This window comes from Rhinolophus hipposideros (assembly GCF_964194185.1).
Source record: "Rhinolophus hipposideros genome assembly, chromosome: 7".
NCBI lineage: Eukaryota > Metazoa > Chordata > Mammalia > Chiroptera > Rhinolophidae > Rhinolophus > Rhinolophus hipposideros.
The window spans coordinates 49556007-49571098 of NC_138053.1; the positions used below are offsets into that span (position 1 = coordinate 49556007).

General features: G+C 39.6%; 1 protein-coding gene across 1 annotated transcript in view; it reads left to right on the top strand.

The window, feature by feature from the left end:
• The first annotated feature begins 10744 nt into the window (after positions 1–10744).
• Positions 10745–15092, top strand: part of HOMER1 (homer scaffold protein 1) — a 107779-nt gene continuing 103431 nt past the window's right edge. Inside the window, exon 1 of the mRNA XM_081054524.1 lies at positions 10745–12002. Within this exon, the coding sequence (XP_080910650.1) occupies positions 11998–12002 (5 nt within the window). The 5' untranslated portion in view covers positions 10745–11997. The remainder of the gene's footprint in view (positions 12003–15092) is intronic.

Genomic DNA, 15092 nt, shown 5'->3' on the forward strand with positions numbered 1-15092 from the left:
TAAGATGGGAAGCTAGCTTAAAATGAAGAAACAGAATATATGAATCAATAAACATGTCTTAATTTGGAGAAGCCTAAATAGCAGTGTTTCAGGGATCCCTCTGTGCTGGAACAAATATATTTAAAATTTGAGTAAGTAATCTGGAAAACAGAATAGTAGGTTCATAGATAATACTGAGTTCTTCCAAGTAGAAAATGCCAACAATAGCAATGGAGGAAACGATGGGAAAAATTGGAGAGTTTGAGTAAGTAGACAGAAAGGTAGCAGCTCTCATTCTTTTAGACTTAATGCCCAGGAGTGTTAACCCCCCTTTTAGATGAGGGGATCACAGAGAGATGCCAGTAGTTAAGGGAGTGTCATGGATGAGAAGAAGGCTCTATATAGCTGAAGCCTCAGTATTCACTCTAAAGTAGGTTCTGGGTGAAGGATAGAGGTGGCCCCCACCTGGGTCCAAACCATGGGATGTTCTGTCATTCCAGAGAAGTCTTCCTTAGGAGTGGAATGATGGGCAGAAGAACTATGAAGAGAAGATTTCTACTTAAGGAAAAATGTTTTGTGGTGGTTTAGCTAAAAATTGTAATTAGGTACTTTATGCTCTTAAGGGCACAGTTAAGTCGCTTGAGGCAAATTTTGGCTGAGCTCTCCAAAGGTCTTTCAAGAGTGACATGAGCCTTTGTGCAAGGAAAGGCATTCTTAAAAGGCCAGGAGTTTACTCTAGCATCTATGTGATAAATCCAGAGTCAATGATAATCTGCACTCTAGTTCATAGATGGAGGAGACGAAAATGTTGTAGTTCTGAAAGATTCAGAGATCAATGGGTAGGAGGTGGTCGTGGTGGGGGAAATGTTGTATTTGTCTGCTCGGGTCTCTGTTTTTGCTTTCTTTTTACACTTGGTAGGATCATAGAGTTGGTATGGTATGTTTCCGTGTAAAACTCCAAAGATTTGGATGCTTTAAAGGAAAAAAAATACATTTTGGAAACAACTTTGAAGTCAGTGTCCCTAATTCTTATATAGTTTAATGTTTCTTTTCCATTTACATAATTCCTCTTAAACTCCTAATTATAAGAGAAGTAGGAAGAACGGAATTAATTTTCACATCAGTAAAAGAAACAAAAAACTGACTATTGCTTTTCACATGTAAAGAGTACATTTATTAAGCATTTGCAATGTACCAGTATTTTGGACTTATTTAATTATTGCAGCAAACCCTTTGGGTACTATTATTATTCACATTTTAGAGACTGGGAAACTGAGGCTCAGAGATATTAAATAACTTATCTAGTGCTACATAGTTGGGCATAGAGGACTCAAATTCAAAGTCTAACTGATTCCAAAGTTCTTAACACAGACACACAAACACAGACACACACACACATACACACACACACACACACACTGACTGATACTCTTCAAGTTCATGTGTGTATTTGATTGTAAATTGTATTAACATAACAAAAGGAAATTTCATTAAAATACCTTGTCATCTTTAATCTTTAATCATCTTTAATCTCTACTTTTAAAACCTTTTCATTTTACTCCACGTGCAGCTTACCCTGTTCATAGAACATCCACCATTATAGATTATAAAAACTATTTTTCAACAGGGGCATGTTGCTGAATGTTATGATATTCATGTGCTGGTTCCAGGGCTTTCAAACAAATTTGTTTTGTGGTGCCCACTCTATTGCATTTCTGAGTAGGTTGTAAATCTTGTTAAAACCAATAAAAATATAATTTCAAAATGTTTCAGAAGCAATCTCTCATGTCACTGGAGTCTCCAAGGTTTTCTGTTTCTACTTTCTTCTTTGTACAGTGTAAAAAGGATTCAGTAAAAATAATTTTATCTTTAAATATAACATTTATTTCTAATTACAAAAAGTAATGCATGATGACTTGAAAGATTTTATAATATGTATAAAGGTATAAATAAATAAAAGATCCAAAACTTGCTTATCCACAGATAAAACATGATGAATATTCTAATGTATTTCCTTTAAATATTATATGGGATCAAAATATTAACCATGGCTTATTTAGGAGGGTGACTGAAGAACTTCAAATTATATATATATATATATATATATATATGTATATATATATATATACATTTTAAAATATATATACATTTAAATATATATACATTTTAAAATATGTACACATTTTAAAATATATACACATTTTAAAATATATATACATTTTAAAAATGTATATACATTTTAAAATATATGTTTATTTTATATATTTATCTAAGATATACATTGGAGTTTTCAAATACTTTTTTGAAAGTTATCTCATTTCTCTATATAGTCACTATAAGGTATAATTATAAGCAAAAAATTGGTCAATTTATCTAGTTGATAATCGAAAAAATAAGTTAATGTGATTTACATATAAGAAAATTTAAATTTTTGTGCTTTAAGTTTTTTTCTGTTTATGAAGATAATATATGGTTACTACATATCAAATGTAGATATGTAGATAATGTAGATATGTAGAAATGTAGATATGTAGATATGAAGATAATATATGGTTACTACAAATCAAATAACATATACAAGTATTAAAAATAGCTAACATTTATTGAATGCTTCCTATGTGCCTTGCACTGTTCTAAGGGTATTGTTTACATTAACTTATTAAATCCTCACAAGAACTTTATGAAGTAAGGGCTATTATTTATTATTTTCCTTTTAAAAATGAGAAAACTTAGGCAAAAAGAGGCTAAGTAATTTGCTTGAAGTCTTGGCTTACCAAGGAAACAGTCATGCCAAACTAGCATGGTTTTTATTTGTTCAATGTGTTGTTTTGATGTGAAAACAAAGATGATGAATTACGGCCTTACCACGGACATATTGTATCTTCATTTCATGAAAGGAAAAGATAGTTCTACATAATATTCTTATAAATAAAGAAGGTAAAGGGAGAGGGAAGGCCCACCAAGGAGGATCTGGAACTAACTGAACGCATGGATTAGGTGGACAGGTTAATGCATCACTAGCAAGGACACGTAGCTATTAGATGAGAAAGTTGAGATTCAAACCCAGGCAGGATGTCCCGAGAGCTCACATTTAACCACTCCTTAAAATGACCCTATAAAGGATAAAGAAAAACATCAGGAAGAAAGCTGAAAGTTCTCTGATTCCATGACTCAGAGACAACTGCCATCATTTTGATAAACATATTTCCAGACCCTTTTCGATGTGAAGCTTAACTGCAGCTGATCTAACTTTTAGCAAAATGTCCTGTGATTCCCATGAAACCACGGGAAGCTTATAAAGAACTACTTTAAGGCCTTTTCTCAATGTCTCCGTATCTTTCCAAAAAGGTATTATGACAGTTTTACATCATCTCCTAGGTTCTGAGGAGATAATGAGGTTTTCTGCCTTCCCCTCTGTAATACAATTATGATGCTAAATACCGGAGTTAGGTCAAATTTCATACGTTAAGGGCATAGTCCTTCACCAGACGGCCTTAACTTCAGACACCAGCCACTAGCTAAAGGTTTCCCAGGACACCCACACTTCTGACCAACTAGCTACAAATTCAGGAGTTCCCACTATCCCCTCAAGTTTGATAATTTGCTAGAACAACTCACAGAACTCAAGAACGCACTATATTATGATTATAGTTTTATTATAAAGAATACAAATCAGGACTAGCCAACAAAAGAGACATGTAGGGCAAGTTTTGGAAAGGTAGCATGTCCTTCCACAAAACAATGTATGATTACCAACCAGGGAAGCTAATCTGAGCCTCTATGTTCAGAATGTTTATTGGGGTTTCTTTACGATGGCATGATTGATTACACATAAAGCCATTGGCCAAATGATCGAACTCAATCATTAGTCCCTCCTCTCCTCCCTAGAAGTTGGGCTGATATCACTTGGCTCAAAGCTCCAACCCTTTCATCACATGATTAATCTATCTGGCATGACCAGCCCCCAACTCATTATGCTAATGAGTTGTCTCATTAGCATAAACTCAGGTAATGATCCAAAGGGCCCACCATGAATAACAAAGATAATTCCATCTCTTGGGAATTTTCAAGGTTTAGAAGTCAACTCCCAGGAACCAGGAACAAAGACCAGCCACATTCTTAACAAGACTCCCCACCCCATAGCATACAACTTCAGGCTATAAAACTAGTAGCTGCAGCCTGGGTCAGCTCCTCAGCAACAGGCAAACAAACTACTCATGTTGCATTGGCATTGAGCTTCTTTTGTTTCTTTGTTCTCCTGTGGGACAAGGGACAGGGTGAACTGGCACCTTTGCTGTTTTTGCTTTTGCTAGCTAGGTAGGCAACAAGCTGTCTGAAATTTTAAAAAGCTTATTGTTGTGTTACTAGCCAAATCCCTTAGCCTTGCTTGACTTATCATTTACAGAAATAAGGAAATCCCAAGAGGACATTTATGGGGAGTTAAGGCATTTAATTTGTTTTAGCCATTTGACTTATAAAAACCCTCAAATGGAATTATTCAGTGGGCTAGATGTCTTGCTCTTGTAGATGGGAAAGTGAATAAGATACCACATTCCTCTTCATGTGGCTTATATTTTATAAGCAAATTAATAAATATATAAAATTATTCCAGATAGTGTTGAATATACTCTGAAGACAATAAAGCAAATTGAGTAAAGAGTAAATGGCTATGAATATCCAGGTATTTTATAAAGAATGTTCAGGAGTTCTCTCTCAAGAGATACAATTTGAGAACAGAACTGAATAACGTGGAGGGTGGCTACCATGGGCATACGTGTTCCAGGTGGCAAAGGCTTTGCATTTGGAATAATCTTATCATATCTGAAGAGCAGCAGGAATAGCAAATTGGCTATGGGCCATGTAGCAAATAAGTGGTTTGCTTACCCATAGCTATTGCCTCTTCTTCCTTGCTGAGAGAACTCTAATTTTGTTCAGACACAATATGCAGACTCAAGGGATGAACTACCATTTGTCTAAGTGAATCATGAAAATCCTGTTCCAAACTGTCATTGATTGATTTAGGAATGGGCATGTAACACAGTTCTGGCCAATGGGACACGAGAGGGAATTTTTGAGGAGGCTCTTGAGATGTTTTCTCCTTGGTAAGAAATAGGCATAAAAGAGAAAATTCCTCAGTCACTTTCCCTCCCTTCCTGCTTTGGATGCTCTTTGTGAGAATGTGATGCCCAGACAGGCAATCGTCTTTTAACAACCATAAGACAACAAGCCAGACGGTAATGTGAAAGGCTAGAAAGAGCCTGGTCCCTAATGACACCTTGGGCCATCCAAAACAACTGTAGGACCACCTTCCTTCAGACTTCTGGCTAAGTAAACAAGCAAATAAAAAATCAATCTTATAGCTTAAGTCACCATTAGGTAGGGTTTCTGTTCCTTTCAGTTGTTACACCAACTTACACACTAGTCATGGGAGGGTGGGGGGTGATAATCAAGGTAAGACAGGTTGGCAGGTGCCCATCGTACTGTGCCTCTTAGGCCAAGGCGTGGAGTTTGGATTTTATTCTAAGGATAAGGCATTTTAGCAGATGATCCAGTCAATACAGGTATATAATACAGACCTATCTATCTCTACTTACATGTATGTCTATATACGTATTTATTATGTATATGATAAAATACAATTCATCATTAAAATAATAGAATCGATATTAACTAAAGATATATTTACCATTACTATTTTAAGTTTCAGACAAATTGTTATTTAGAACAAGATTAAAAGAAATAAAAAGCCTTACGAATAACTCATAAAATATCTTGGCCGAAACTCCCAAATGTTAGTAATTTTTATTTATTCTGACATCTTATGTTTGGGAGAACCTTTAATACAGTTTCTAGATATTGCATCTGCTTGCTTTAGCTATTTCAGAGTCTTTACCAATTATGTTCTGCTTCAGAGAGTTTCCAATTGCCATCTTAAACCCCCATCTCTCTTTGAAATAGTCTAAATTTTTTTGTCCTGGCCTTATCTTTTTGATAAGAAGGCAACCTCCTTTCATAAGCATGCCTGTCCTAAATACCTTGGGTGTTGTTTTCTTCCTAGCTGGCACCAAAGGAATGACAAAATAAGGTAGCTAATTTAAAATATTTTCCTCATGGCTGTTCTGTTCCTCCATTCAGGAAAAAGATTACTGGTTACCATGGCAATCAGCTTCCACAGCATTCCATTCTAAGTAACGCACAGGTATAGCCCAAGCTTTACTCCACATTCTTGACTGTAGCTCTCTGCAGATCTGCGTCTTTTCCAGCCTGTTCTCTGTAACTGCTGTTTAGAACAATCAACCAACCAACCAAAGAGCCTGCAGTTAAATCAGATAATTATTTCAAAGGAACCATATGCCCATCTTTTCTGAATATTTAACAAACTTACATATATAGTTGTACAATAATTTTCTCACAGCACCAACTGAAAACTTTCTGGTATGTTTTTTCATAAGTCTGAGATTATATTTATATTTGTATCTCTTTAATGACCATATTTAGAAAACAATGAATTTACAGTAAAAATCAGAGCAAGAGATAGTTCTATGAGATCATTTCCAATGTACTCTACATCACATCGTTCCTGAGGATATTTGCTAACTTCCCTCCCTCCATCACTCCCAAATCCTTTGATGAAACAGTGCACACATTCAGAAGAGTAAAATTTGTCCTCGAGCTATTGTCTTGGAGATGCCAAACACTTATACTCCCACCCTTAAGACTATTAACTACTCTGTTTCTGTTCAGAACTTTAAAGATAATAATAAAAGATGGTTTGGAACAGGCCAAACACATTTTACTGGCACCCAATATCTGCTATATTGTGGAGGAGGTGGGATGACTTTGGAGAATCAAGTGGGTAAATTCTGTTTCCCTACCACTCTTTCTTTCTTTCTTTTTTTTTTTTTTAAATCATTACTGTCAGTCTTTGAGCTAGGAAAGATTAAAACTTCATAACTAGGAATCTTAAGATTTCTATTGTATGTGCAGATATCTTTTATTTCTACCTTTACTTGAAGGAATAGTGGAATTTTGGTCATTAAAAAGAGGGAATTTGGAAGAGAGTTGCTATCATCTAATGCTAAGCAATTAAAAATAAAATGTGGCTTTAACCCTCTTCCTTGCGAAGTTTTTCTATCTCCTAAATGTCTTTTCATTGAAAAAGACATATCTCATGACCAATCTATGAACACCCATTGAATACTGCCATCTCCTATTAAGGGCATGGAAGTAAACTCTGTAACTAAAACAGATGCCTCCAGCCCACAGATTCTAAAATCAGAGGGTATTCATGAACCTCTCCACAAATTTTCAGAGTATAGTAGGAAACAGGAACTGTGAAAAATTTGAAACTCTGCTAAAGTACTTTCTTCCTCTTCCGGAAAAAGAAAATACATCACTTTCTAAAAAGTTCACTACTTTGAAACACGTACGATTAGGGTTAGAAATTCATGGCTAGCATTTGGGTTACCTCAGCTCAGTTTTAGGAGAAAAGATATTTAATTTTCATGGAAAGCCATAGAAGCGTTCTCTGACTCCTCTCAAAATTGTATTAGAATTGTTTAAGGAGGAGAAAGGGGCATTTACTTTATTATTTTTTTTATGGGAAGATAGTCAATGAAACATAGAGTGTCTTATTCCTTTGGGTACATATGTATTCCCTGATATACTAAACCCACACAAGCTAGAAAGAAACATTGACCAATTATTGGCAGATTTTTCTAGATTAAAAGCAGGAGCTGAAGTTAAATAATCGCATAAACTTTGTGTAATTCTATCACAATGCACCATTAGATTTATATAGAAAAAGGTTGCTCTCAATTTTCAGTTGACAAAAGAGCAGTTGAGAAGAGATCATGTAACCTTGAAAGGTAGAAACCCTAATGAAGGGTCAGCATTCTGAAAGCACGGAGGCAGTTGATATGCTGTTTTGACAGTTGGGTAAAGATGAGGGGGAATAAGATTGTAAACCAGGAGGAGTCATGATAAAAGGGTAGAATGAAGTGTTTGATAATGACAAAGTGAGAGCTTGACTTAACATGGACAGAAAAAGCAGGAAAGAGAAAAGTAATTTAGTTCAGATAGGAAATAATTTGTAGAGAAATTTTAGTAGAGTAATAACTTAATTTTTATTTTAATTTGCAAGGGCCAAGGGATGACGTTATTTGAAGAATGACAGTTTTATTGTTTTAATATTTTATACATAAGAAGATCCATTTATCTGAAATATAATTTAGTACAAGTTTTTACTAACAGATTAAATAGTCAAGCAGGAGTTTGCTTTTGAATAACCTTCATTATAACCCTAAAAAACAAAACTTTTTTTAAAGACTTTTAAAATTTTCTTTTATTTTTATTGGGGAATATTGGGGAACAGTGTGTTTCTCCAGGGCCCATCAGCTCCAAGTCCTTGTCCGTCAATCTAGTTGTGGAGGGCGCAGCTCAGCTCCAAGACCAGTCACCATTTTCAATCTAGTTGCATGGGGCGCAAACCCACCATCCCATTTTCAATCTAGTTGCAGGGGGTGCAGCCCACCATCCTATGTGGGAATTGAATCGTCAATCTTGTTGTTGAGAGCTCTGTGCCCTTAACCAACTGAGCCATCTGGCTGCCCCTCTGGAAGCTCAGTGGCAGCTTGTTGTCCTTAATCTAGTTGTGGAGGGCACAGCTCACTGGTCCATGTGGCAACTAGCAACCCTGTTGTTCAGAGCTCATGCTCTAAGCAACTGAGCCATCTAGCCGCCCCAAAACTACTTTCACTATTTCAAATTATAAGCGAGATCATGATTTTATAATGTGAAGATAACCAGAAAGCCTGATTTAGTTACAAATTGGTCCTATTTTGGCTGGTGTCCTTTAATATTGGGCTCCTAACTTGATCAAGAAAATGTAGATGCAGAAAGCTATAAAACCAATATTCCTTAATTGGGAATCATGTCAGTAGTTTAATATTAAAAATCATTTTTAAAAAAAGCCACACAGGGTATAAATTCTGTAGCATTTTAATTTCTTTTATTTAAACTGCATTGGTATCCATTTATAGCTCTTCTAACAATCAGTTTATATGTTGGTAATCCTATGCCCTGGATTTTCCAGTTTACTTCAGATTTCAAATATTTTGTCTATTGTCAAATGATGTGTCTGGATTTGGGTTTGGACAATGTGGTCACTGAATTTACAGACTAACTCTGAAATAGCAATGGCCTTTGGCATTATGTAGTAATTCTATTTCTGGGTCATGACTATCAAATCAAATCAAAGTTGATTAGTTAAGTCTACCTAACAAACTATCAAAGTAATGACAATTTAAGATTTTGTAGTAATTTGTAACTTGAGAAGCATTTGTTACATTATTTATTATACACACACAACTAGTAAACTTATAAGTGGCTTATAAGAAATGAAATATAGGAAATGAAAAACAACATACTTAAAAGGTACTTTAATGATATATTCTAAGGCCAAAACTAAGGAAGACAAAATTCTTACTGTTGAAAAGAATTTGGTGATCTTAGTTTTAATTTCCATAGACTGGAACTTACATTCTTGATAAACCAGAATTTAAAGGGTATACTGGCATCTATAACAATAATTGTGAGTGACCTTTCTAAGTTAGGATTGACTTATTATCCTATGCCAGAAGTTTGCTGTTGTGCAAATGTAAACATTGAGATAATTTGATGGCCTTCTGCCCGTTCCCCTTGGGTTACTATCTTTTGTAACATGATAACATTTGCTCATGATTCCGCTCTTTATTCTTTTTCGTGATTTAAGCATCACTAAGCTAGGGGGGTGGGGAATGTCTTAAAGTCAACTATGTCCAGAAGGGCATTTAATAACTTTAGAAAATCACGGTGATTTTTCCCAAGTTTTGTTGGGAATACATCTAGCACTGGTGATCAGGCTTTCCTCCCACATCTCCTCGCTAGTTGGGACTTGAAAAGCCTGGGGATGGTTCTGCAACAGAGGTGGGAGTGGGAGATAGGATATCACCCGCTTGACACTTCGGTACCGTTGCTAGGAATGATTCACTCGCGTTTGGCACATTTGTTGCGAGGAAATCGCCGCCGCCGCTTCCTTCTCCAAGCTCCTTTCAGGCTGTCTCCTGTGCTTTGGCCTTTAAGGATAAGCGAGAGCAGGTGGGTACAGAGGAGCTCGCCGAGTCCTCCTCCCCCTGCTCCTTCCCTAATTTAGCAGTACTTCCGGCCGCGTGACATCATCCCCCGCACCCCGGTGACGTGAGCCGCGGGTGACGAGTGTGCGGAGCAGAGCGCGCTGACGTTGCTATTTAAAGGTCCTCCTGCGGGGAGGATGGAGACACAGCGCGAGCACCTGGTGTGGGGTGCGGAGGAGGCTGTGGCGGCCGGGAGCGGGGCCAGGAGCCAGCCGGGCAGCAGAGCGCACGGTGCTCCCGCCGCCAGCCACTAGGGGCGGGGGAAGGAAGGACGCGCGGACGGACCTGCCGGCCCGCCAGCTCCCCCCGCGGGCGGGCTCGGCCGCCGACCACCAGCCTCCCCGCCGTCCCCGCGCCTGCTGCCCGCGCCTGCTGCACGCAGGGCCCCGCCGGCCTCCCGGGACTGTCAGGGCGCAGCCCCCGGCGCCCGGCCGCGTCCCCGCGGCGTCGGCTGCCTCCCGCCCTCTCCCGCGAGCAGGGGGAGGGACAGCTCTCGCCCCCCGTTCTCCCCGCCCCGTCCCCACCCCCACCCCCCGCAGCCAGCTCTGCCGCCGCGATCGGCTCACGCGGGCGGCGCTGACCCGGGGACGGGCGCCCTCGGCTCTGCGAGCGGCCGGTGCAGGCGGAGGCAGCCGCGGGCTTCAGGGCCACCCGGGTCGGCGCTGCTCTGCCGAGCGGGAGCTGGAGGCCGGCGGAGGCGGGCGGTGATGGAGGTGTGAGGAGGCGGCGCGTGGCGGCGGCGCGGCGCGTGAGAGGCGCGGGGCAGGGGTGGGGGCACCGGAGCGGCCGCTCGCCGGCGGCTTCGAGGCCGGCTCCCCTGCTCCCGACGTGGGCTTAGCGCCCGTCGCTCCTTCAGCCCAGTGCCCCGCTGCGCGGCCGCCCCGGAGCAGGGCGCGGGGTGCCGGGGGCGGCGTGGAGCTCGGCTCTCTGATTCATTCATTCTCCGCCGACCTGCGGTGCTCGGAAGCGAGGAGGGAAGAGGGGGCAGCCGCGAATGAAGGGCCAGGCGCGATCCGGGCTCCATTGTGCTCGGCGGCGGGGGGCGGGCAGGGGCTGAGGGAGGTGGGATCGGGCCCCCTCCCTCTGCTCTCGTGTGTGCGCTGCGCCCCCAGCCTGCTGCCAGCCTGGAAATGGCTCCGCTTATTCTCGGGAGAATGAATCGATCCTGCCCAGCCTTCTCTGCCTCCTCCCCACCTCCTCTCTGCTTCGAGTCCTAAGAGAGGAGAAATTTCAGACAGATTCCAATGTGGAGTGCCGTGCACGTCGCAAGCTGCCGGGTTTGCACTTGGAGGAGATTTTTCTATATAGCTTTTTCTAATGTGAGCGCAGGGAAGCAGTAGCATTACTGCTTTTAGGATTTTTATTTTCTCGTAGGGATCTCTCAAGTGCACGTCGCATTGGGTTGCACGCTCCACCCCCAGGGACCTGGTGTGGTAGAGAAATTTGAACCTGCAGCCTTAGCACCGAAAAGACCGGGTTACCTGGCTCTCGGACTGTGGAGGAGGACGTGAGCGAAATGACCACGGAACTCTTTTTGTAGGATTCGGTGAAGCTGGATTCTGCGTTTTCCGACTCGTAGACTCTTTTTGTGGAATAGGGTGGACCGCTGTCTTCTCCGCGCAGCATTTTAACTCATAAGCAAATGCCACCTTTGTTTGAACGTTTTGGTATTTACGAGAGAGAAATCATTTTACCTAAGAGAACTAATTGAATTGCCACATACCTCCAGCAAAGGACCTCGGGGGGTGGAAAAGCAACTGCGAAATAGCAGACGGAGAAATTCCTTCGGAAGTTCTATTCCGTAGCATAAGAGCAGAAACTTCAGAGCAAGTTTTCACTGGGCAAAATGGGGTAAGGATTTTTGTGCTTAACACAGCTCCGAATCTGTGTCTGTGTGTGTTTGTGTGTGTGTGTCTGTGTGTGTGTTATTGATCAATGGTAGATTGGAGATTGTCTGTTTTATGTTTTCAAATTTGCCACCTTGCTAAGCTGGCCATCCTTTAAAAGTATAGGTATGTTAACCTTTTAACATTTTTTTTTTCGTAGAGTGATACCGGAGGTCATAGTTAAGAAACAAACAGAGTAATATTTTAGAAGTAATGTTTAAGACAACACACTTGTGTTTTACTGTTCAAACTGCCGCATCAGTTTGTAATCAAAATCCTGTTGTCTTAGGTTTTGTTGCCAGTGCCTTTCAGAGGAGTACATACAGTACTGCATTCACTTAGTGCTTTGAGAATAATCAATCAGTTGCACAAAGAAACAATTGTAAACTAATGAGTGGTTAGACTACAGTACTTGAAAATGATCCAATGTAAATTGTTGCCCTCTTTGCCCTCTGCTTTGCCCTTGAGTAGCCAAAGCTAAAAAGTGCAGAATTGATTTATTGGGGCATTAAAACGAAAATCTGAAAGTCTTACTGATGTGGCCTCCACAGGCGGGTGCACTTGGTAGATCAGAGCTTGAACAGGAAAGAGCTTTTTATTGAAGGAACGTGTTCACTTCTATTTTTTGCTTTTAAGCTCAGGTCTTCAATTTGTGTTGACAGTGTCAGCTCTTCACCTTCTTTCAGATCCAAAGTCAACCAAGGGTGCATTTTCCAACCTTTTATTAACTCTTCACACGGTAACTTGATAAAATGTTAGTGACTTCCTAATTTAAGTCAGAAACCCATAATTTATTAATGGAGTAATGATCTAGTCATTTCACTTACAGATTATTGATGCTTTTTGTCAAATAGGAACTTCCAGAATTTCCTCACCCACAGTCCCTCTTTGTGTGGTGGTTGAACAAACATACCTAAAGTATAGTTAAGGGATGGTGATTGAAAGTACGTGCTTTTAAAATCATTGTGACAGTTTAGGGGTGTGCACCTCTAAACTTATTTTCTTGAAACTTTCAGAGGAAAGTTCTTAGATAGTAGTACCTTTATTTGTTGGAGTTAGAATTTGAAGTTTATTAAATGGAACAAGTTTGGAAATGTAGAACATATGTGGTAGGAGTCCTTCATCAGGAATTAATTTTTAAAAAGCAGTAATTTTAAAATTTAAATGACAACTGATGAGAACATATATAACTTGGATGATTTAGGGTACTATTAAGAGCAATTAAAATACCTCGTTCTATTTCTGGTGCTGTTACTAGTAGCTTTGTGGTCTGAGGCAAATTGCTTAATCTCCACGTACTTGTTTTCTTATCTGTCAAATGAAAGACTTGGATGAGTTAAAAGTTTTTTTTTCCCAGTCTATAAAAGTGAATTGTTTCCTTTTTCTCCTTTTTTTTTTTAGTGATTACTAATTGGTTTGTTGAAGTAAATCTTTCAGATGGAGAGATTGTTTTCTCTAGCAGCTTTTAAGCGCGCATGCTGGAAAACAATGATATTTGGAAAATGTTTTGGATGAATTGCACCAATTTCAGTAAGAGAAAATACTGAAAAATACTGTTATTCAAAACAATTGAAATATGGCTTCTCTTGAGAATCTGCAGCTCTTCTGTTTAAAACATTTCAGAGGAAAAAATAAGCAATTGGCAGTTTTTCATGTGGAAGGCTGCATTTTCTATGTTGTGGAGAGATCGTATCATGGAAGAAAATTGGTTTTCCACAGCCTTTAAGTTGCATGAATCCTCATCATTTTACCAAGGGAAATTTGGGATGAACTTAATACTGAGGTAACCGTATTTAATATATGCAAATAGCCCCCACACATAGCACATATTTTAGATACATCGGTGTAATTAGATTTCTTTATAAACCATTTTATTTGCCCTTTTCTTAATAAAGTCCTAAAGGTGGACTGGAGAGGAAAAGGAGTGTTTATGGCATTATTTTTCTGAAAGCCTATATATATTTGGGGTATGACTCTCATTGACAGTGACTTGTTTCGGCTGAGTTGTCAAGAGAGGATGGATAGGTGGAAGTAGAAGAGAAGAGCGTACAGAGAAGGCATTTGTGGAAGCTTTCTATACTTGGTAGGTGTTTATGTCTAATAAGTGTGGAATAAACATAGCCTCTTGCACCTATTTAAAACAAAGGGAAACAGGTTGGGAAATGTTTTACCCAGGCAATCCTAAATTACCTTACCTTACTCTGACAGGTGTCTACAATTTAATATTGTGAGTGAAGACTTTCACGTATTTTTGACTGTTATGATAAGAATTTATCTTTGCCATATATATATATATGTGTGTGTGTATATTGCAAGTCTAGGGGCAAACCTATATATATTTGCAAGTCTAGGGGCAAAGTTTAAGCAAAAGGAATATTTTTAAAGAAAATGAATGATTAGGCAGAAACAAATCTGTGGCTCCTGTAATAGTTTATGAACTATGGTGGAAACAGAAAAGAACAGCTGAAACTGACAGTTGGCAGAGTCTGTCAAAGTATCTTGGATGCTGCCTGCACTGTTCTTAATTACAGTGAAGGCCGTTGAAGTATTGGTTTGTGAAGGAGGTGCATCAGACCCCCAAGAATTAGAGCATTCATGTATGTAAGAGAAAATCTTTGGAAAGCTTCAAAGTGAGGAGCCCCTGTCAGTATGACCCCCAGCCCTTTAAGTAGTGTCTCTTAAAGAGAGCAGTGAGTCAGTAGCTATTTTGGAAATATTAGAGTAGGCAACAGAAACCAAGTAACTTCAGTGAGTTATTTCATGCTACCTTTTGTTTTGTTTAGCTCATATTGGCAACTTAGTGCCATCCACAAGGGACTGGAGAACTCCCTTCCCCGCCCCCCTTAAGAGTTATTTATAAAATGTGACTCTCCCTGCTGATGAGATCTGATAATGCTGTGTCTGATTTATCTCACCTGCCTGTGGGAACCTTTGGAAACTGGCTTCTCTGCGTTCCCTAGATAACTTCCTGAAGCATGGAAGTGGGTGCTGCATTGCAAACTTAGCTGAGTCTTTGCTGAGAGAGGAAACTGACACCTCCTCTTTCTGCCTTAGG